The 24578-nt window shown below is 40.8% G+C and overlaps 1 protein-coding gene and 1 pseudogene across 4 annotated transcripts; one reads left to right on the forward strand and one right to left on the reverse strand.

Moving 5' to 3' along the window:
• The first annotated feature begins 1527 nt into the window (after window positions 1–1527).
• On the forward strand, window positions 1528–14337 carry LOC109894333 (citrate synthase, mitochondrial-like; annotated as a pseudogene). The gene is made up of 11 exons (XR_004209908.1): window positions 1528–1677; window positions 4316–4400; window positions 5097–5198; window positions 5336–5401; window positions 6069–6200; window positions 6759–6950; window positions 7108–7328; window positions 7505–7634; window positions 7882–7983; window positions 8209–8418; window positions 11912–14337. The product of XR_004209908.1 is annotated as a citrate synthase, mitochondrial-like (transcript).
• LOC109894310 (coenzyme Q-binding protein COQ10 homolog A, mitochondrial) lies at window positions 14242–22359 on the reverse strand. 3 transcript variants are annotated; one of them, XM_020487730.2, is made up of 5 exons: window positions 22278–22359; window positions 20365–20511; window positions 19645–19837; window positions 19414–19515; window positions 14242–16036 (listed from the first exon to the last, which is right to left on the reverse strand). In XM_020487730.2, exons 2-5 carry the CDS (start codon window positions 20484–20486, stop codon window positions 15869–15871), a joined length of 585 nt encoding a protein of 194 aa, XP_020343319.1. In that variant the 5' UTR covers window positions 20487–20511; window positions 22278–22359; the 3' UTR covers window positions 14242–15868. The 3 variants fall into 3 exon arrangements, with proteins under 3 accessions (XP_020343319.1, XP_020343303.1, XP_020343311.1); XM_020487714.2 differs by having other exon boundaries at window positions 21479–22297; XM_020487722.2 differs by lacking the exon at window positions 22278–22359 and adding an exon at window positions 20852–21103.
• Between the last annotated feature and the right edge of the window lie 2219 nt (window positions 22360–24578).

Genomic DNA, 24578 nt, shown 5'->3' on the forward strand with positions numbered 1-24578 from the left:
GAATTTTTGCTTGTAAGCAGGAATCGTGAGGATAGAATTATGGTCAGATTTTCCAAATGGAGGGAGAGGTTTGTACGTGTCTCTGTGTGGAGTAAAGGCGGTCTAGAGTTGTTTTCCCTCCTATGGTTGCACATTTAACATGCTTGTAGAAATGAGGTAAAATGGATTTGTTTCCCTGCATTAAAGTCCCTGGCCACTAGGAGCGCTGCCTCTGGATGAGCATTTTCCTGTTTGCTTATGGCCATATGCAGCTCATTGAGTGCAGTCTTAGTGCCAGCCTCAGTTTGGTATGTAGACGGCTACGAAAAATACAAACTCTAGGTAGATAGTGTGGTCTACAATTTATCATGAGATGCTCTACCTCAGGCGAGCAAAACCTCAAGACTTCCTTAGATATTGTGCACCAGCTGGTGTTTACAAATATACATTGACCGTATCTTACCAGAGGCTGCTGTTCTGTCCTGCCGATACAGCTGGCGGGTTATAGACTGTTATTCGTGTCATTGTTCAGCCACGACTCTGTGAAATAAGATAGTCCCGTTGGTAGAATATACATGCTTTTAGTTCTCCATTTTATTATCGGTCCTCATTTTCCTGTAGTACCAATGGTAGATTAGCCACTCGTCGCCAGATTATCAAGGCAGCCCTATCTGCTTCCGAGAAACATGAGTCTCTTTCTCCTGCAATTAATGAGGATGAGGGCCTGTTCTGGTGTCTGGAGTAAATCCCTCTTCGGAATCATTAAAGAAACATTATTTGCCCAGCTCAAGGTGAGAAAATGATCTGATGTCCAGAAGCTCTTTTCGGGTCATAAGAGATGGTAGCAGCAACATTATGTACAAAATAAGTTTAAACATTGTGAAAAAACAAACAAAATTGCACTGTTGGCAGCCTTGCCATCCCGAGCTGTGCGAAAGTGATGTTTTAGTGTTGCATTACACACGTTTGAAGAGCAGACTACTGTACTATTAGATAATGCTCACGCAGTTAAGCCACTGTTTATTTGCATGTTACACAAAAAAAAATTGGTCTGTAAAGACCAGACTATTTTATAAACCTAATTTAAAATCTTTGATGCTTGATTTACACACCAACATAGGTAGATTATGGCCAAAAACGGTACATTGTGAAGATAGGCTAAACCTGCTTCTCCAATAAAAATCCCCGATCACACTTGTAGGCGATGGAACGGCGACGTTGGCTAGCTCAACTAGAAACACGTAATTGGGTCCGGTCGTCTCGCGCCGAACTGCGCATGTGCTTGTCGTTATATCAAAGGCAATTCGGTATAAAGTTTTTGTTGAAAATGAAAACGTGTCACTTTCGAGGTTGGAATAGTAACATGTTCCACTAAAGAAATTGGCTCGAATCTAGGTTGCGCCTTTAGATTGAGAGAATTAACAAGTCAAAAATAATTGTTCGCTTATCAAACACTTTCGCAAGCATTGCAGGAAGTCATGCGATGTTACGCCTCTGGGTTTAGAATTCCAGCCAATCCCCTTTGTAGGCCTGTTCATCTCTCAACCTTCAATCAAACTCAGTAGGGGCACGGTCAATGAGGTATGAGATTTTTAGCAGTACAGTAGGATATTTATATACCAAGACAAACCCCTCACATCCACCATGTCCCTACTGTCCGCTTGCAGGTGTTCCCCGAAGCTCTTGCATTCAACAAAGGTAAAGCCGTTATTTAAAGGAGATTCTATATAATATTTATTATTAACAATAAATCAATACATAAAGCACATGAGGGAACATAAGCATACATAGATTACAAACAATGGACAATCGAGAGAGGGTACAATATCACATTACAATTACACAAGGACCTTAAGGGACATACATATACTTAAAATTCTTACAGCTTTTTTGTTAGTAGAGCATTTAACCGTCTTAAAATAAGGTTCAATTTATTTTTGTAGGGTACGAAAATGTGGTTTTGTGTATATGAAATTTGGCCAAAAGAAAAATGAAATTAATCAAATGTTTCAGCTTATTTCTATTGTATGTAAAGAATCCAAACAGTACATCTCTCCACAATAGTGTAAAATATTCATAAATGTGTTCAATTCTAAACCTACTGATGTCTTTCCACAGTTTTCTTACATACATACAATGCCAAAAAAAGATGCAACTTGGAGATGCTATCTACTTGAGGACGCTGCATTGTCCCCATGTCATAGATGGTATGCTAAAAGGTTGGCTAGCCACTTGCCAATCAGAACCAAACGTGAAGCTAGCATTTAGGTAGCACGTTAGCTAAATCATTTAGGCCTTGGCTAACCTTGACGTCTGCTGTATTTGGTTAACGTTAGGCAGCTACACATTTTTATCCGGTAGATTTGTCCTTGAGTTGAAGCACGAGTCTACAAACATAAGGAAGTTATCTAAATATAACATTTTCTCTGTAGCCTTACCTCACTAGAACACGTTTAGCATTCAGATAACAGAGGTTGGATTTGGCTATTAGCTAGCTGGTTTAGCCAATTAAACAGGGTCGTTTACTCAATGGCTAACTATTGGTAATTGTAACATGTCATGTTATTTTCTTTGTCATTTACATTGTAAACGAGTAACGGCTAGCTAACAAAGTTAACCAGCTAAACTATGTAACCAACTATGCTAACGTTCCTATTAAATTTTGGTTGTCTGTACTAGTACCTAGCTATTATTCTGCCAGCTGTGTAGCTAGCTATTTACCGACTTTGCTAGCCCTAGCTCACCCCCTTTCTCCATTTGCGTTTGTAATGAGATTTGTCCCAGTTTGTCAAATAACATCTAGTTAATACTGTATCGACCTCAAGTGGACCTTCACTACCTTGATATTGTCCCATGGACTCAGGAGCCAGACTCGGAGTCGATCAGAGACCGGCTAGCTGACTTTAGTTGCTGTAGGCTACTGCAGGTTTCAGGAAAAGACAAAGTTCCCATCTCTTGCAACGCATTTTCCATTACAACAATGTTAATCTCAAAGCTGGAGGCAAATCACACTGTCTTTGGCTGTAACTCCACTTGAAAAGGTATCCATTGCTTGCAAAGCAAAAGAGGACCAGCCATGATTGAGCTGCTGTGTTCCAACTAATCAATCATTTGAGTGATGCTACCTACTTTTTCCAATGAGCTTGTCTTGATAATGTGAAGGCTTCTTTTTTCCAGTTAGGCAAAGATCTACCCTAAACAAAAATAAACGCAACAATTTAAAATATATATTAATTTAATCTGTTATGATGCCAAACTGCATTCAGGTGAAGACCCTGATGAGGGCGACGAGCATGCAGATGAGCTTCCCTGAGACGTTTTCTGACAGTTTGTGCAGAAATAATTTGGTTGTGCAAACCCAGTTTCATCAGCTGTCCGGGTGGCTGGTCTCAGACGATACCGCAGGTGAAGAAGCCAGATGTGGAGGTCCTGGGCTGGTGTGGTTACACGTTGTCTGCGGTTGTGAGGCAGGATGGACGTATTGCCAAATTCTCTAAAACATTGGTGGCGGTTTATTGTAGAGAAATTAACATTAAATTATCTGGCAACAGCTCTGGTGGACATTCCTGCAGTCAGAATACCAATTGCACACTCCCTCAACTTGAATGTGTGGCATTGTATTGTGGGACACAGAAGCTCATTGCAGAAGGTGCACCTGTGTAATTATCATACTGTTTAATCAGCTTCTTGATATGCCACACCTGTCAGGTGGTTCATGGCATTGGAGAAATGCTCGCTAACAGGGATATAAACAAATTGTGCACAATTTGTGAGAAATACTTTGTGCGTATGGAAAATTTCAGGGATCTTTTATTTCAGGTTATGAAACATGGGACCACAACTTTAAATGTTGTGTGTTATGTTTTTGTTCAGTGTATTTTTATCTGTCAAGGTCAGATCTGTGGATTCTGACTTGAGTTTCAAAATATTCATTTTTAAGGTTTTACTCTACAGTAGGCTGTGTCCTTATGTCCTTCAACATGGATGATCTTCACTCAGTGCTGTGAGCAAGGAGTCAATTAAAACATTGTTCAATAAGTCATGTTAGAATACCTGTAAATGTATTTGCTACTGCACAAATGTCTATCATTCACAATTGTCTGTTTATTATCCTTTATTGTGGAACTCAAGCTTCAGTCTCTCTTGCAGTGATGAGGTAGGCTAGGTCATCGTAAGGGGATACTTTGCAGCGCATTGTGGCTTGCTGATGTTTTAAAGTGAGGACTAAAGCCCCTCTGAATAGTTGAAACTTGATGCCTTTCTATGCTGACTTTCTGTCCATGTAACGTGTCAGACACTCAACCTTGTTTGACTGATTGCCTCTCTCCTGACACAGTCCTCCTTGTGCCTTTCCGAATGTAGCATGTCTCATCGTGTCTTCCAGAAACGCCACTACATCAACAGTAAGAACTCTGCACACAGTAAGAACTCTGGCTGGACCTCCTTCATTTTTCAATTTGATTTAGGCTACACATATGATTTTTACCTCGCAATGCTGTGAAGGGGTCATTTTGAACTAATAATAATATCTATTTTATATACCACTTTTCAGTCACTTTAAAAACAAAATAAAACAATTTAACAACAAATGTAGGGATCTGGCGGTTCTTGGGCAATGGTCCTAGATGATAGGCAGTTCAGAAAGATAGTATTTTGAGGAGGGAGCGTAAATGGTACAGCCAGGCAGGGCGGTAGAAACATCTGACACAGGCTACGGAGCTCTTCATTGGGCACTTTGTCCTCTTCGATAGTACTGAAATGTTGCACCCACCTGGGTGATGCTCCGGTGACTGTAAAAGCGCCAGTAAGAGCACCACACCACAGCATTGGTCCATAAAAAGCCCCCTACAAAGTGAGCCTCTGCATCCCCTCCCACTGCAATCCACTTCCCTTCTAGGAACTGGGGCAGGGGGCCAACAATCTGATGCTGTTGATCTGGTGTTGCTGCATCATTCAAATCATTTTAGCTAGCTAGCTAGGCAAGCCAAATATTAATTAACTAGCCATAATTAGTCCTGCAAACTGGGTGGCCCTAATTAAAGAGAGCTGTTTTTTTTTTTAAACTTACGTTGTCTTTCTAAATGTGTATTTTTTTTTTTTACTTTCTTTTTTTGTAGAACCTGAGAGATGTGCTCTCGAATCTCGTTCCTAAAGAACAGAGTAGGATTAAGAACTTCAAAACGCAGTATGGCAACATCGGCTCGATCTCTGTGGATATGGTAATTTCAGCTCATCTGTCATTTGTAAATGTTCTAGTACCCTTTTCAGTGCCAGTTGTAGTGTAAAATATGGCACCGCTGTGGATATTAAGAATGCCTAAGCAGAATTGTGTGTGTGTGCAACATTGTCTTTACAGATATACGGTGGGATAAGAGGTATGAAGGGCCAGGTGTATGAAACCTCAGTGCTGGATGCAGATGAGGTGAGTTGGTCTATGACGGGCAAGAGGATTGAATGCAAAGTATCAGGTAGGGGGATAGATTGGGCATTTTTGTCTCTTTACTATTGCTTGTTGGTATCTTAGATGGCTTAATTTTGCCTAGATAATAGATGAGATTGTTTAAACAGTCTAGACAATGAAAAAAAAGAGCGGCATGCCCTCTTATTTTCTAAAGAGAAGTCCCATACCTGAGGCTGTGCTGAAGAGAATAGCTTTGAAACAGATTGATTTCCATGCTTGCTCAGCACTCCCCTGAGATAAATGGCAGTATGCAAATGTTGTGGATAGTACTGAATGAAATGGAACTAAATCAAAACCCTCCTGTGTCTGATGCTTGAAGCTAGACAACTACCTACTTAAATAGTGAATTGAGATTCTAAATGGTTTTCTTTGGGGAGCTTTGTTTTTCAAGTCCCACCATATTCATCAGCTTATATTAGCTGAGAATAAGAAGGGTGTAATTTTTCAGCCAGTTCAGCATCACTTATGGAGATTGGCTTTACTCATAACACTCATGTGACATGGAGCCTATGTAATATCAATATGGGGAGTGGGATCAAAGGTATTTCATTAAGACTTATGGTAGATACCTAGTTATGGCAACTATTACTACTATATAGCTTTTATGGGTCTTTTAAAAAAATAAAAGGGAATTTGTTTCCGTGGCTACAGCATTCCGGAGTGCCAGCAACTGTTGCCCAAGGCTCCAGGACTTGCCGAGCCCCTGCCCGATGGTCTGTTCTGGCTGCTGGTGACAGGCCAGGTGCCCACAGAGGAACAGGTGAGTGTTAGCTTGGTAACGCATTATGGAGAGAGAGTATGGCACAGCAGCTTAGCAGTAGGTCTAGGTAGCATCTTACTTTATGATACAACAATAATGGTACAGAACACAGATAACATGATGTACATATTCAATGAAAAGGGTTGACCCATAAACCACAACATAAAGCTTTACAACAGACGATAACTTTTTGAAACGATTGAATATTAAAACATACAATCTCCCTGCAGTAAAGCCGCTCAACATTTATATTACATTCAGTCACCTCGCATCCAGAGCGACCCACAGGAGCAACCAGGGTCAAGCGCCCGGCCCAAGGGCACGTGGACAGATCTCCCACCAAGTCAAATCGGGGACCAGATGATAGCTTTTGATCCTGTTTATCTGTGGGAGCAGGTTTGCTTCTATTTTTGTTTAATAACATCAGATGATAATTTGCATAGAAAACTATATTCAGTGGCCCTCTTTGTGATTGTAAGGCCTTAAACCATTACGTTTGGTGTGAATAGTTTGACCAATTACCCTATTGCTGATTCTGTGTATTGTATTTGTCCCCAGGTGAACTGGCTGTCCAAGGAGTGGGCCAAGCGTGCAGCTCTTCCCTCCCATGTGGTCACCATGCTGGATAACTTCCCCACCAACCTCCACCCCATGTCTCAGTTCAGCGCCGCCATCACAGCTCTGAACAGCGAGAGCAGCTTCGCCCAGGCCTACTCCGAGGGAGTGAACAAAGCCAAGTACTGGTGGGAGGTGAGCTCAGGAAACATACATTGAAGAATGTTGAATGGCACATGCCATTGTGGGAAATCATGTTGCTCAGTAGGATGAAATGAAGTAAAAGTTTTAATCAACTGAACGCGTCCCAGTTGTAATACGATCTATTGAAAGAGTGATTTTGTCCGAATAGAAAATTGTTTCTTCTCTCAGTTTGTCTAATTAAGACTCCATGGATCTTATCGCTATGCTGCCTTGCGTGGCGGCCAAGATTTACCGCAACCTTTACCGCGAGGGAAGCAGCATCGGTGCCATTGACTCCAGTCTGGACTGGTCCCACAACTTTACCAACATGTTGGGCTACAGGGACGCCACGTTCACTGAGCTCATGTGCCTCTACCTCACCATTCACAGGTCAGTTTTATAGAGAATGCTACTTCATTCATAATGATGTAGTTTATCGTCCATTAGTCTGCACCTTGTTAATGTTTGGGTGTGCATATTCAGCTCCTGCTCCGTCATTGCATCAGTGCAGTTATGTGGTTGCATTACTCATTCATTCACACACTTCCCTTTCTCCTTTGCTACAGTGACCATGAGGGTGTTAACGTGAGTGCCCACACCAGCCACTTGGTGGGCAGTGCCCTGTCTGACCCCTACCTCTCCTTCAGCGCAGCTATGAATGGTCTGGCTGGACCTCTTCATGGATTGGCTAACCAGGTGTGTACGGGTGCTAATGTCCAAGTTAACATCCAACCTACTACTGCTGATAATACTGTGATTTAAAGCAATGCTAATCCTAATTGCTTAGAAATAGCACATTTTCTGTTATTGTGATTGTTAACATAATGGCGAGATGGGAAAAATATGAAACTATAACAGCAGTCGTGGTAATTGCGAATGAGAGCAGTGATTTGACTAGGTTGGAGTGAGCCCCTGCCTGGCCTCTGACCTGCTCCCCTTGTAGGAGGTGCTGGTGTGGCTCACAGCACTGCAGAAGGAGATGGGAGGAGAAGTGTCTGACGAGGCCATGAGAGACTACATCTGGAACACCCTCAAGTCTGGAAGGGTGAGTGGACTGGTCAGGAGGGCGGGCCAAGTTGGGTCAATGAGGGGGATGAGTCAACGACAGGAAACCCAAGGGATACTTTTCCATCTCCACATAAAAGTGAAGTGAACAGGTGCACAAAAGAAAAGACACATTTACATTTGAGGAATAAGCTGCAAGGGGAATGATATGTAACCTTAGAAAGAGATTCAACCTACCTTTTTGTCCTTCTGTTTGTGTTCGCAGGTGGTTCCAGGCTACGGCCACGCTGTCCTGAGGAAGACAGACCCCAGGTACACCTGCCAGCAGGAGTTTGCCTTCAAGCACTTGCCCGATGACCCCATGTTCAAGCTGGTGCACCAACTCTACAAGATCGTGCCCAATGTGCTGCTGGAGCAGGGCAAGGCCAAGAACCCCTGGCCCAACATGGACGCCCACAGTGGAGTGCTTCTGCAGGTGTGCAGGAGGTTAGGACAAACCTATTGGAGTACACTTCCAACTGATTGGGAGGGACACAGGGTGACGGTTACAAGAAAGGCCTCCACCCTCTCTTGAAGGGGTGAAGAAAATGTCAACTTATTTTCTTAGTTTGTTCCAGCCTAGTGAACTGTCAAAGCCATAAAAAATATATACAGTGGGTGAAAAAGTATTTAGTCAGCCACCAATTGTGCAAGTTATCCTACTTAAAAAGATGAGAGAGGCCTGTAATTTTCATCATAGGTACACTTCAACTATGACAGACAAAATTTTATTTTTTTAAAATGATTTTATTTGCAAATTATGGTGGAAAATAAGTATTTGGTCAATAACAAAAGTTTATCTCAATACTTTGTTATATACCCTTTGTTGGCAATGACAGAGGTCAAACGTTTTCTGTAAGTCTTCACAAGGTTTTCACACACTGTTGCTGGTATTTTGTCCCATTCCTCCATGCAGATCTCCTCTAGAGCAGTGATGTTTTGGGGCTGTTGCTGGGCAACACGGACTTTCAACTCCCTCCAAATATTTTCTATGGGGTTGAGATCTGGAGACTGGCTAGGCCACTCCAGGACCTTGAAATGCTTCTTACGAAGCCACTCCTTCATTGCCCATGCTGTGTGTTTGGGATCATTGTCATGCTGAAAGACCCAGTCACGTTTCATCTTCAATGCCCTTGCTGATGGAAGGAGGTTTTCACTCAAAATCTCACGATACATGGCCCCATTCATTCTTTCCTTTACAAGGATCAGTCGTCCTGGTCCCTTTGCAGAAAAACAGCCCCAAAGCATGATGTTTCCACCCCCATGCTTCACAGTAGGTATGGTGTTCTTTGTATGCAACTCAGCATTCTTTGTCCTCCAAACACGACGAGTTGAGTTTTTACCAAAATATAACTAAGTAAAATAAAATAAATTAAAATAAGTTATATTTTGGTTTCATCTGACCATATGACATTCTCCCAATCTTCTTCTGGATCATCCAAATGCTCTCTAGCAAACTTCATACGGGCCTGGACATGTACTGGCTTAAGCAGGGGGACACGTCTGGCACTGCAGAATTTGAGTCCCTGGCGGTGTAGTGTGTTACTGATGGTAGGCTTTGTTACTTTGGTCCCAGCTTTCTGCAGCTCATTCACTAGGTCCCCCCGTGTGGTTCTGGGATTTTTGCTCACCGTTCTTGTGATCATTTTGACCCCACGGGGTGAGATCTTGCGTGGAGCCCCAGATCGAGGGAGATTATCAGTGGTCTTGTATGTCTTCCATTTCCTAATAATTGCTCCCACAGTTGATTTCTTCAAACCAAGCTGCTTACCTATTGCAGATTCAGTCTTCCCAGCCTGGTGCAGGTCTACAATTCTGTTTCTGGTGTCCTTTGACAGCTCTTTGGTCTTGGCCATAGTGGAGTTTGGAGTGTGACTGTTTGAGGTTGTGGACAGGTGTCTTTTATACTGATAACAAGTTCAAACAGGTGTCATTAATACAGGTAACGAGTGGAGGACAGAGGAGCCTCTTAAAGAAGACGTTGCAGGTCTGTGAGAGCCAGAAATCTTGCTTGTTTTTAGGTGACCAAATACTTATTTTCCACCATAATTTGAAAATGAATTCATTAAAAATCCTACAATGTGATTTTCTGGATTTTTTTCTCTCACTTCCACAATTGGTGGCTGACTAAATACTTTTTTGCCCCACTGTATATATACAGTGCCTTGCGAAAGTATTCGGCCCCCTTGAACTTTGCGACCATTTGCCACATTTCAGGCTTCAAACATAAAGATATAAAACTGTATTTTTTTTGTGAAGAATCAACAACAAGTGGGACACAATCATGAAGTGGAACGACATTTATTGGATATTTCAAACTTTTTTAACAAATCAAAAACTGAAAAATTGGGCGTGCAAAATTATTCAGCCCCTTTACTTTCAGTGCAGCAAACTCTCTCCAGAAGTTCAGTGAGGATCTCTGAATGATCCAATGTTGACCTAAATGACTAATGATGATAAATACAATCGACCTGTGTGTAATCAAGTCTCCGTATAAATGCACCTGCACTGTGATAGTCTCAGAGGTCCGTTAAAAGCGCAGAGAGCATCATGAAGAACAAGGAACACACCAGGCAGGTCCGAGATACTGTTGTGAAGAAGTTTAAAGCCGGATTTGGATACAAAAAGATTTCCCAAGCTTTAAACATCCCGAGGAGCACTGTGCAAGCGATAATATTGAAATGGAAGGAGTATCAGACCACTGAAAATATACCAAGACCTGGCCGTCCCTCTAAACTTTCAGCTCATACAAGGAGAAGACTGATCAGAGATGCAGCCAAGAGGCCCATGATCACTCTGGATGAACTGCAGAGATCTACAGCTGAGGTGGGAGACTCTGTCCATAGGACAACAATCAGTCGTATATTGCACAAATCTTGCCTTTATGGCAGAGTGGCAAGAAGAAAGCCATTTCTTAAAGATATCCATAAAAAGTGTTGTTTAAAGTTTGCCACAAGCCACCTGGGAGACACAACGAACATGTGGAAGAAGGTGCTCTGGTCAGATGAAACCAAAATTGGACTTTTTGGCAACAATGTAAAACGTTATGTTTGGCGTAAAAGCAACACAGCTCATCACCCTGAACACACCATCCCCACTGTCAAACATGGTGGTGGCAGCATCATGGTTTGCGCCTGCTTTTTTTCAGCAGGGACAGGGAAGATGGTTAAAATTGATGGGAAGATGGATGGAGCCAAATACAGGACCATTCTGGAAGAAAACCTGATGGAGTCTGCCATCAGTTTGTCTTCCAACAAGACAATGATCCAAAACATAAAGCAAAATCTACAATGGAATGGTTCAAAAATAAACATATCCAGGTGTTAGAATGGCCAAGTCAAAGTCCAGACCTGAATCCAATCGAGAATCTGTGGAAAGAACTGAAAACTGCTGTTCACAAATGCTCTCCATCCAACCTCACTGAGCTCGAGCTGTTTTGCAAGGAGGTATGGGAAAAAATGTCAGTCTCTCGATGTGCAAAACTGATAGAGACATACCCCAAGCGACTTACAACTGTAATCGCAGCAAAAGGTGGCGCTACAAAGTATTAACTTAAGGGGGCTGAATAATTTAGCACGCCCAATTTTTCAGTTTTTGATTTGTTAAAAAAGTTTGAAATATCCAATAAATGTCGTTCCACTTCATGATTGTGTCCCACTTGTTGTTGATTCTTCACAAAAAAATACAGTTTTATATCTTTATGTTTGAAGCCTGAAATGTGGCAAAAGGTCGCAAAGTTCAAGGGGGCCGAATACTTTCGCAGGGCACTGTATATAAAGCATCTAGCCTCTCTCCTACTTTACTTTAGCTGTCCCTTACCTTCCCGCAAAGCCCTTGTAGATATCACATACAATTGGGTGTAGTATAATTAAGCTTTCCTCTGTGCTGTGAAATGAACTCCATCTCATCTCTCTCTCCTGTCCTAACAGTACTACGGCATGACAGAGATGAACTACTACACGGTGCTGTTCGGCGTGTCCCGAGCACTGGGGATGCTGGCCCATCTGATTTGGAGCCGAGCCCTGGGCTTCCCCCTGGAGTGCCCCAAGTCCATGAGCACAAACGGACTCATAACCCTGGTGGGAGCCAACAATTCCAGTTAAAGATGAAGTATCAAAGGAAGAGGGGAGGAAGGCAAAGAAGAACAAAAGGGGGGAGGTAGAGGGTAGGGGGATGCATAAGATGCATTACACTTGTGAAAAGAAGGGCCTTTGCTGGATTTAGTCGGTTCATGTCAGTGACACTAATGTCGGGCATACACCACACGACTTTCAAATATCGCTGAGCCTCTCACATTAATACCACTGTCTTTCCTGTAGTTTTCTGTCTTGCCAACGTAGTGATACTCACGACACTAAATGATGTCACACACTACAAGATTCTTCATTTGGTCGTAAGGATTCTCGATACCACGCTGTCTCGCAAAAATAATGTGATGTGATTGTGCAGCTAGAACGAGCTGTGGGCCAAAGAGCCTCAAAACATTTGGTTAGACATTCACGCTTGCCATAGAGTTGAAATATTTAACCAATACATTTTGAATTAAATAACATTGTGAACTTCAGAGCTGTACTGATTTGACACTAGCTTTGGTTAAAGGGAAGTACAAACGTAGGCTAGTAGTCATCACTCCTGTTCGAGAGTCAGTACACACATTCTGATGCGATACAACGTCATCTCACTGGCTTCTCTGGTGAGCTCTCATTGGCTGTTGCTGATCACAGTTCTCAAAATGTTTCGTTGCACATCTCACACTACAGGAGCATGGCAGAGTTTGTGTTGATAAAATCAAACGTTTCAAAATATCCGGATAACTCAGACAGGATCGATAGCCCTCAGATTGCGTCTCTGGCCCGCTCACATTATATGAGCGTCAGTAACGGCCGTGCGCCCCGACTACGCAACGACTTGGGAATTTTGTCTCCGATCTCAAACTTGTCTGGGACAGGTAAATCGGGCCAAAATCATGTAGTCTACTTATGGTTTATGGTAATATTTTTTTATTTTGTGAAACTGAGCCATGCTAGTTGAGTCTTATGTATTTAAGCTGACCTGGTTTTGTAAAGAACTCAAAATATCATGTCAATTTTTCGGTTGGAGAATCTGGGGCACTTGCATTGTCAGACGGAATTTTCCAAAATAACGAAACAAAAGACAACACTCCATGGCAGGCAAGGTCCTTCTGTAATATAACCACAGAAGAATATGTACAGTCTGCAAATGACCAGGGTCTGTAGGTTCGTAAAAGTATACTGCTGCCCCTTTCATCAATGATTGACGTCACACCACTATAAATCAAGGCCAAGTTCACTTATTACACCATTTTTTGCCAGTGTTCGCCAACCCATTGCACTTCTGGTAAACGGAATACTATGCAGGTTGCTTTGTACAGTGCTTCACAAATAGCTCTGTTCAATTGGGAAGGGAGGTTGTTTTGAAAAGTGATCAGGGTAAGAAGACAGCACCATTTTCCATTTTATTTTAAATCTACCTGAGATGAAAGGGTTGATAAAAAAAAAATAAAAAAAACGTTTTATTATATTGTGTTATATCACACTTGGGGGTAATCTTTCTTGTAGAGTTTTTCTTCAAGACCCGAGGGCAACTTAAAAACATCAATGGAACATTTCCTTCTAGTCAGAAAAATAAATGTAATTCGAGAGCTGGCAAGCAATGACTAAATAGTACGCGTGACCCGTTAATATTGGTGTCTCAATCGATGTACTGTTAGAATGTTTTGTAAATGTTTGTTTTAGAAAGTCTGCTGGTTTTACTACGTCCAACTGTAATGTCTCATCTTGCTCATGACGCAAGTACACATCTGAAACACCATACCAACTAATCATTAAATAAGAATTTGTTCAAATGACTTGCCTATTTAAAGGTTACATTTTAAAAACTAAGAAATTGTGTTCAACTGGATTGTTATTAAGGTATAGATTTGCTTGGTTTAGTTTTAAGGTTGCTCTCAGGTCTAGTGGGTGGGGAGAGGGCTTGTTTGTAATGGTCTGTTTCAATCCAGACCATATCCAATACACTCTAATTGGGCACAACACTGACAGTACCCCCTGGCTATTCATTTAATTTGTTTTCAAACAGCCCCCCCTCACAATGTCTACCCCCTGTAGTGTATTTCCCAAATAGTACATATGTATTTTAGACGTATTTTAGTTTGTCCTGTTCCTGTATTTGATCCTGTTCTAACCAAATATTTTGTTATTCTGGTATAAAGATAAATATATCTTACATGAGATCATTGTGAAGTGGAGAAATCTGAACTTTATTATCTAGCAGAGCTGGATATGGGAGAGAAAATGGAAAACAATTTGAAATAAAAGGCAAATGTTAACAATTACTGTTATCTCGAATTCAGTTTTTTTTTATTGCTGTCTGTTTATGGAGATGTGGTTGTTGCACATTCTTTACCTGAATGCATTTACATTACCACAGAACAGTCATGTTATTCTGTGCCGGCTGCGTATGATACGTATGTGTTGGCTGGAGTTTTCTGAGGACATTGCACTTATTAATAGTGTACCAGACAGGTCTCCACAGCACTCAGGTTTCTGCTTCCCTTTGGCCTGGTCAAGACGTCATATGCATGTGGTACGGAGACTGGATTCCAAATAAACAACATCAGTGCTTTGGTCAGAAAATACAAAATTGCTATGTGTTGCAACTGATTTGAACTGTGGCTTCAAATGATCAATTGGCTGATTTGCCAAGCACTCCTGTGACAACCTGAAATGTCCTGATATTGACAAAAGTTGTACTTTTGTTTTAAAGTCTAAAATACATACATAAACGGGGTGGTAATGGCTGGCAGGACCTTAAGAGCCCTGATTCCCACCAACAGAATCACCCCTTTTCAACATCCCCAGCACCACCCCAACCTATGTGAAAATGGGAGTGTTTATGTTTTGAGGTAAAAGATGTCTTCCTCTAAGTGTAGGCAATGCCTACTCATAATTGGTTAAAATCACGATGCACACTGATGTCATTGTAAACTTTTTCAAAACATAAACATGCTGTTTTCACATTTGTTGGGGTGGTGCTGGAGATTAATATGTCCCTTTACCCCAAAATAAACATTAAGGCAAATCAGGGGAATGTTATAGGAAAGCAATATAAATCTCCCTTTCAATGGCGGTGGGGTTATGATATGGGCAGGCAAAAGCTACGGACAAGGAACACAATTGCAGTTTATGGAAATTTGAATGCACAGAGATAGTGTGATGAGATCCTGAGCCCTATTGTGAGGTCAATTTTTTAAAGCTATCTGACCAACAGATGCATATCTGTAATCCCAGTCGTAAAATTTATAGATTAGGGCATAGTGAATTTATTTCAATGAACTGATTTCCTTATATACACACACTCAGTTAAATTGTTGTGTTTATATTTTTTACATAGATTTAATGTGTGGACATGATTCAAACCAGTTAAAACATCTTATGAAAATGAAATGGGTGTGACATGGTATATTCTTCCAAAATATATTATGTTCAGTTCTCTTATGAGTCCCCAGTTAACTAGCTGAAGTATTTACTGGATTGGTAAAAATAATATTGAAAGCCTGACAATTCATTACACTTTACAAAATATGGAATTTGCTTCAGTAAATATCAGGCTCTGCAGCAAATTGGCAATAAATAGGAGAATGGCCTAAGAATCCAGTACATACGGAGGACGATCCCAGTCTGAAATGACGCTCTTCTCACATGCAAGTGGTGGCTATGTTGTTCAAGCAGTCAAGCTGGAGATCCATTCCCCACTTCAACTGTGTCCAACAACAGTCATCTATCTAATGGTCGTCCACAAAATGCAATGGGTTGAAAGTGGAGAAAACGTGTGAATTTCCTATATATGTACAAGCACATGGAGGCTCACGTTTGGTTCACCTCATGGAACATGAGTTCTCTGGGTATTTTAGTCTCTGGGCCGTACTTGATGCAAGCTCGGCCCTCGAAGGCAACAACCATTTGCTTCACGACCTCATCAAAGAAGACCGTCGCTAACTGCGAGTGTAGCAAAGAGCGAAACTCAAAAGATATCTGCAAGACAATAAGCATAGGCAGAAAATTGTTGAGGTTCTGTTCATAATCATGTTTCCCCAATAGATGATTAGGTCATTAAACCTGCAATTATAATGTCTGTTTAATCAGAAGTTCATACCACTATAATATTCAAAGTATTAAATAGTTTGTTGCATATAGGGCTGTGGCGGTCACGAAATTTAGTCAGCCGGTGATTGTCAAAGCAAATAACTGTCGGCCTCACAGTAATTGAATGTTAATTAACACATTTAGCATCTCCTGGATTCCACATAGCCTACAAGCCACTGATGTAGACATTTGAAACATCTACATTTTAAAAAGTCTAATAAATCCATGTAATATAGCCTACACCTTCACAATAAATCCATTATTTATTTTAGACAGGTCTAAAGAAGCATGATATGAAGAAAATGAAGTTTATTTCAGAAGAAAATAATAGCATACTCTGAGTTGCCCTTATGTTAGGGCCTGATCTGGCTGTGGGCTACACTAGTTCATTTAGCAGACCAGATTTTCTTATAATTATGTGGCTTTATTTTATAGTATGAAGAATAGAATTGAACATAAATGTTTTCTCAAAACAATGGAGTGCGCACATGCGGCTATTCTGTGTTGAGCGGTTATCAAACAAATAGGTAATGCTACATGCTTAATTTAGAGTTATTAATGTAACTTAAGTTCTACAAACATTGGGCTATATGTTTTGATTTTTAATACATAGTAAGGCTGCATGAGAATGATGATTTGAAAAAAAGTAACTTGAAAGGCATGTGCTCTGCGTTGTTTTTTTTGCGCAGGCTGTACACACTTCAACATCCTCTCATTCACAATTTGACAAGCACTTGATAATGACTCGAATTTCACGGCGGCATTCCCCTTTGTGGCCATAATGCACCCTCAAAAAATCCATGCCTTTTCCAGGCCGGAATGATGCCGGAATGATGCGTTGTGCCCTTCTCCCTGAGTGTGCTGTGCAATCCGAAGCGCCTCTCACTCACGTAATCGGGTCTTTCTCACAGGCTACAAGTGAAGACAGACACGTAGGGGGACATAACTGCGCACATCCTTATCCAATTCCGAGGTGCATATTTGTTCCCATTTACTTTTCGTCAGCCAACAAGATGAGTAGGCCTAATGAACAGCAAAAACATGTCAATCTACTATCCCCCATAGTACAAAAGTTGACCTATTCTATTCTGTGTGAGAAATAAATATTCCAAACATAGTCTGGGACAGTTGTGGGATGCGATAGATCCCAAATTAATACAGCTGTTACGGATACAGGTATCCTGTGTCTGTGTGTATATGTATCCTGTGTAGTTTTCTCTCCTTCTCCCCTCACAGGTGAAAATCATCACTCCCCAATCAGTCACCAATCCAATCATCAATTAGAAGACACACCTCCTCCTGTTTCCTACCCTATCACAGTTCCTTTCCCTTGGTTTAAAAACCCCATCAGTTGTTTGCTCTAGAGCTCAATCTCTCTGTAAATGCCATGTCTGTAGGTCTCTGTGTTTCACTCTCGCTTTGTGTATTAACCTCTCTTTTGTTTGAGCACCTCCATAGCACTGTCATCACCTGTGAGTATTGTTTTGGTTATGGCGTTTGATTGCTGGTGGGGAAAACAAGACAAGTCGCCCATGGGCATACACTACCCGTAGGTAGACTTTGTTAAATACACTAGTTAGAACTGGGTGGACCACCCACTGTATTTTTGAATAGTTAGTTAGCTGTTAAAGTAGGCTAGTCTAGCTTAGGGGTGTTTTTGAATACTTACTGTTTCTTTCCTTGGGTCCAGCTCAGCCCCTTTTCCTGTTTCCCCCCCATTACCGTGTGTTTACAAATAAACCTTGAGTTTGACGGTAGATTTCAGTTGTCGTGGTTATTTCGTTCTCACTTTTACTTTGTCACAATTATAATTTGCATGAGTTATGTTACGGGTCTCATTACCATCCCCCCCCCCCTAGACTGTCGGGCCAAAAGGGATTCGTAACAACAGCCACTAGAATATATATTTTTTTAGTGCAATGTGGCTGACGCAACCGATCAGACCGTTTAGCTTAAAATGGTAAACTATTAGGCTATTTTTTTTCAAATGATAAAGCACAGCAATGTACACATGGTAATAGGATAAGCGTGAATGTTCCATTAGCAGGAAACTACCATTATCAAAAGTGACCGCAAATGCAATAATGCACGTAATGCTTTTATTATATAGGTGCATTTTTATGGTGAAAATGATCTTCCCCAAACTTGAAAATCACGCGCTGCTTTTATATGCCAGTTAGGCTCCACAACCCTTGTAAAGTGGATTATTGTGCATAATTTTAAGTTATTTGGCCACTTTCGTTCTGATACAAACCTTCAGGTAGCCTAGTTAGTGTTGGGCCAGTAACCGAAAGGTTGCTGATTGAATCCCAAACTGACAAATCTGTCGTTCTGCCCCTGAGCAAGGCAGTTAACCCACTGTTCCCTGGGCACCGAACACGTGGATGTAGATTAAGGCAGCCCCCCGCACCTCTCAGATTCAGAGGAGTTTGGTTAAATGCGGAAGACACGTTTCAGTTGAATGCATTCAGTTGTACAACTGGCTAAGTATCTCCCTTTCTAAAACACATAGGCCTATGGGCTAGGCTACATGAGGTGTGTGACTAGGATTAGAAAAAGTTGCAAAAAAAGGCATAATTTCTTATGCTGAGCATTCACAAGTGATAGGCTAATATTGTCACCCATCAGACTATTCTTGATTCAATCTTGTCTTTACATATACTAAATCATGTGACATTTTTGTTTTGATTTAGAATGGACCATTATCATGCACCTGTATCAAAACAAAAATACATGTCACCTATGCACTTAAATAGCGACTGGAGGATGCTTTTCCCCGTGGTTTATTTGCATGCCAGCCAGGTAGGCTGTACTCCTGTTGTAAATATACGCAATCTGCTTAATATTAGGAAAATTGAGAAATAAATATAGTAGGCCTAGCCTATAGAAAGCTGATGGGATCCCCTTTTTATTCGCGGCCATCACTCTGTTTTCTCCCGCAATTGCATAGCCTATTGAAATGTTGAGCAACATGAGCTCATGGGCTCTCATGAAGTGTTTGATTAGATTTTTTAAAGACATTTGCATGGATGTCAGAGTGATTAAAGGGACAATAGAGAGCTGAGTACCAGGCAGTACGCAAGTTTGGTAGACTACTAATGACCAGCAGAAACAGAGCTTGAAGAAGCCTAATTACCGTGACTAAAAAGTCGTGGAATTTGACTGCCTTCATGGCTCAGGACCGCCGGTGTGGCGGTAATACGGTCACCGCAACAGCCCTAGCTGCATAGCAATAGTATTGCATGGTGCGACAAGGAAACACTTACAGAGAAATCAACAGTACAGGTTCTGGGATAACCAGGTATTCCAGGGCTGAAACGCCATATTGTCTCCAAGTGGTTGAACAGTTTACCGTCTGTGCATACAGCCTACGGGAAAGGGGAAGTGCCAGTAAAATGAGATGCAGTGCATGTTGGTGCATAAATGTTAAAGAATAACTTTAAAGCACTGCAAAACATTAGACTTATAAGATCATGGAGTTGATTGAGCTTACGAACCTTGACTAGATGAGGGCGCACATTGGTGATCATGGAGGTGTATCTCTCGACTATAGGGGGGAAACCCACTTCTAGTTTGGCTTTAGCATGGCTGGCTCTCTGCATGATGAACTGAGATTTCTTACACCACGGAACAAAGTGCTTATAATCGTCCACGTTGGCCACCACATCATACATCTCCTGCATCGAGTAACTACAGAGAAAGAAAAGGGGGAAATAGTATTCTTAGCATATTTGCATGAGACCATACTTTGCTGATATGATGATACAGCTATTCTTCACACTGAATAATGATGCAATGTGCTTGATTTGATAGTAAATTTGTCATTTACATGAATCTGTTGTTCAGGGACAGTAGTAGGCTCTTATCAAAGTTCACAGATAGAAAACGCTAAGTATGTGGCCCTTGCCATGTGTTTTCTCAATATTGTTATGGGATACAGTACATTTCATAGAACTAGAGCACAAGGGGATGCTTTGATTAAAGGCCTAGTGCAGTCAAATGTGATTTCCTGTTTTACATTTCCACATTGAGGTTGGAATAAAACAGAAAATTATAATAATACCATTTGAAATTTCAGTTCGTTTTGGTGCGATGGAGTTTTGGCCTGCCATCACAAAAATGCCATCACAAAAATGGTTGCAATGGACCTTTTTTAAATGAATCAGCATTTAGCCATGTCCACTGAAGCAGAAGCACAGATGCACAGTCTACATTACCCAATGATTCTTCGTTCTGAATACTGTTTTCTCTTGTTGGCCAGACTAAGGAAGGTTCTGCTGGGGGGAATGATAGTTGTCGTCCTGTCCAAATGGATAAGAATCCTGGGGTTTCTGGTCATAAGGATGCCACAAGATGTCACATATCTGTTGGTCCAAGAATGATCAGTCACAGACTTGCAAAACACGGCTTCATTGCATTCTAATAAACCCCATCCATAAGACCCTTGTCATACAATGTTACCAGTTGAAACCCAACGGACACCCAAATTACCGAAAAACGTTAATTAAACGCTTGTCTCAAATGGCCTCCTGTCCCTTTTAATAGCCGGGCAACTTAACACATTTCTGCAAATAAACACTGGTTTTAAATAAATGCCGTGTCTAAATTAATAGTTAACGAGGTAACCATGAATTGTTTGATTTTCTACATTGAATAATTCAATAATGACTCGAAAGAATGATGGCAAGCATCTCTTAATATCACCAGTAAAAAGACTTCTAGCCATTTTGGGGCGGAAGGTAGCCTAGTGGTTAGAGCGTTGGGCTGGTAACCGAAAGGTTGGTGTATCGAATCCCCGAGCAGGCAAGGTCAAAATCTGTCATTCTGCCCTTGAACAAGGGGCCGTATTTGTAAATAAGAATCTGTTCTTAACCGACATGCCTAGTTAAAGGTTAAATCATTTTTTAAAAATAGGCTGCTAACAGCTGAGAACTGCTAACTGGCAAGCACAAAAACAAACTACTTCGTGACTACAGACCCCTAGAAAACCTACGATCGTCTTCTAGTGGCGAAAGTAAGAACTGCCCAAAATGCACAAAGGATAAATAAAAGCTTCTTCTTTTTTTTTTAAATAGACAAAGGTGGCACCGTGTGTACATGATAACACTGTGCAGGAAATGAATAAATGTATTCAATTGCTGGAAGTGAATGCTGGAATTAAACGTTTAACTATTGCAAATTAATAAAAGCTGTACGCATTAAGGAAATATAAGCCTGTCTAATAAGCGCCTGTTGTGTTCAGTGATTTAATCAACTAAAGCCCAGGCTATTAATTTGAGTTCCTTTGTGTACTTTTTAACCGCACCATCACCCCCTACCCCACTCGCTTACCTGATTGGCTGTTTAATCCGTATTCTTGGCCCCAACACTGTATTCAACAGGTGTTTGCCAAATGCAGAGACATCTCGCAACTCACTGAATGTCCGTATGCCTATAGGCAATCGAAGGGTGGTCACAGTCGCCAACCCAGCCATTTGTTATTTTATAAGACAGTGACTGGCAACAACAATCTAACCTAGCAAATTACCTAACCTAGCTAGCTCACGCTACACAGCCAAGCTATGAGATGGTCGCTACTAGAACGCTAACTGGCTGATGCTATACACATTTACGTATAATTAGTAACTTTAATTCAGAATGTAAAATGTCTAACTAGTTAAATAAGTAGTTTGTAACAGGACAATGTTAGCTACCTAGCTAGCTAACGGTAACTAGCCAGGTAGCCACAAGTTTTCCGAAAAGTCATTTATCGCTTTCTAGCCTCAATCGAATAAACTGCCATAACTGTTTAGCAAGCTAGCTATATAACGTTTCGTCTGCCATCTTCTTCCTTTATTATTACTTTATATGGACAGGTCAACTGGTGGCAAGTAGGATAGTCGTTTGACCCCTCTAACAATGGAAATACATGTCCGCAAAGGCGGAAGGAAGGTGGGAACATACGCGCGTGAACAAGAAACCACAACTCTTATATAACATTGTCGGAATGCAATGCGCGTCCACTTTTATATCGGTACGTTCGTAAAAACCTAAACATTACGAAACTTATGTTCGATCAAATAAGCTTCACGTCGTAAATTCGCAATTACATTTTTTGTTAACCAAGTTCGAGACTCATAGACCTCCATACCAAAAATCCCCACTTGGTCTGCTTATCAATGGATTCTCGCGCTGACATATTTTGGGCTCGGAGTTGATCCTCTCGCTTCGGCTTTTCCTCTTTGCTGATAGTAACGTAACGTTATTCTGCGATCATAACCAGGTGTGAAGGTGGGACTACATGACTGGGAAAAATATTCTTGAACTCTCCTCCAGTTGGTAATAGAGATAAATAGCAATGGGGTCTTTCTGTAAGAACCAGCAATTGTTCGTTGGAGAAAGCCTATGAGGAAAGTTAATGGCTTTTTGTAGAGTTTTTGGATAATCCCCGAAAATAAGGTTAGTAGTAAACCCAGGTTTAGGAGATCTTATATGTTTATGTGCTTTATTACAGATGACAATTTTAGGACTCATTACTGCATTCTCTACCAGAACGTTTTTTGGCCGTCTTTGATGTCACTTAGGTTGATACATTGCTATGTTTTCATATATAAAGCACTTTTACATCATTACTAAACTGTAGACATTCAAGTTACCACACTGGTCTTGGGGATGGCTAAATCTACAAATTAATTTGGTCTCTACTGAGTTAGGTAAATCAGCTTTTAGTTTTTATTGCACTTTATTTGTGGAACAACCTTCAAAATGTTCTAAAATATTATGTTCTGTGCCTCTAGGGCAATACAGGAAGCTGATTGAGGACCTTATTACTGATTGTGGTTTTTTTATGACCATGTTTTTCTTTCTGCTTGCATTTTGTATTTTGCTGTGTCTATTTTCTCAAATTGATTTAATTCAGGGCTCATCTGTGAAAGAGACATTGGTCTTAGTATGACTCCCTAACAAGGTAAAACAAAAAAAGTTTTGTTCTATGAGATTTTCTTCATCACTGATTTTTTTTTTGAATTTTGAAGAATTTGTATTTATAAAAAATACATTTATAGAAGTTGTGTAAACCTCAGACCTTATTTTCTGTGTTTATTCCAAAGCCTATTTTCCCCATGGGGATGGCTTAATGAACTAAAGGTAACTTATTTCAGGGTTTTAGGACTACAAGCTGGCGAGCTCTATTACTAGTAGGAAACTTGTCTATCATTCCTGAGATCTGACTTCTCCCACATGCTGACCTTTGACGTCACCTACTAAGGAAATTACATTGACTTCTATATCAGATGGTGTCAGAGGAATCCCCAAAAAATTGTAAGACTCCAGCCACCCAAGCCATAGACTGTTCACTTTGCTACTGTACTGCAAACGCTACTGGAGCATCGGCTCTCGGACCAACAGGCTCCGAGACAGCTTCTGCTCCAAGTCATAAGACTGCTAAATAGTCTATTGATGGTACCCAAACTATCGACACTGACTCTATCTTGCGCTGACCTTACGCACACTCACTAGACTTTATATACACACTCACTCACACACACTATGCTGTCACTCCTACACAAATCCCTCACACATTCAAACACTACACACACAAGCATAACGACACACACACACACAAGCACACACAATTTTACATTAATCATTTGCTGCTGCAACTCTGTTCTTTATTTTACTCGTATCATTATCTATCTGGATGCCTGGTCACTATACCCTGCCTGGTCACCTCGTACCTTTGCACATTGATGTGGTACTCCCTTTATATAGCTCCATTCTTGTATTTTATTTATCATTCCTCTTGTGTTAGTTACTATTGTATTTTTTTTTTTTTTTTTTTTATCTGCATCTTTGGGAAAGGTTCGTAGGCAAGCATTTAATTGTAAAGTCTACACCAATTGTATTCAGCTCATGTAATAAATACATTTCTATTTGATAACAGCATTTTCTACAGTTAAATGCAACGAAAGAAAAAAGAAAAGCAATCAATGAATGTGTTTGGAACACTGTAATTTGTTTAAAAGCATAAAATCTGCGCTTTCATTTTTATGGTTCACGCAGCTTGTTGGACATTAGCAAATCCGCGTTTCTTAACGCGTTCAAAGCACCTGAATGTATTTACGACTTCACCCCTTGGTTATGAATACAGCATTCGATTCTTCTGAAATGTCATGGTGACTAGATTAGGCCACTCCCACTTAAATTAGGTAAATAGCTGCTAATCACGTGACTTATTAGTAATTTATTTTGGCAATGAATGTACTTATCACAATAATTAGGCTTCCATCCAACCCTTTTATGCTGATAAAGTACATGTCGGATAAAACATGTAATGACAGGCCTCATGGAAACAGACCATTCTCTGGTAAACTTTACAAATGTCGACAAAACAAAGTGCGCTAGACAAGGTGGGATTGTTTGTGTAGGTAAAAATAATTATGCGAGAAATGTT

The sequence above is a fragment of the Oncorhynchus kisutch genome, linkage group LG1 (genome assembly GCF_002021735.2).
Source record: "Oncorhynchus kisutch isolate 150728-3 linkage group LG1, Okis_V2, whole genome shotgun sequence".
NCBI lineage: Eukaryota > Metazoa > Chordata > Actinopteri > Salmoniformes > Salmonidae > Oncorhynchus > Oncorhynchus kisutch.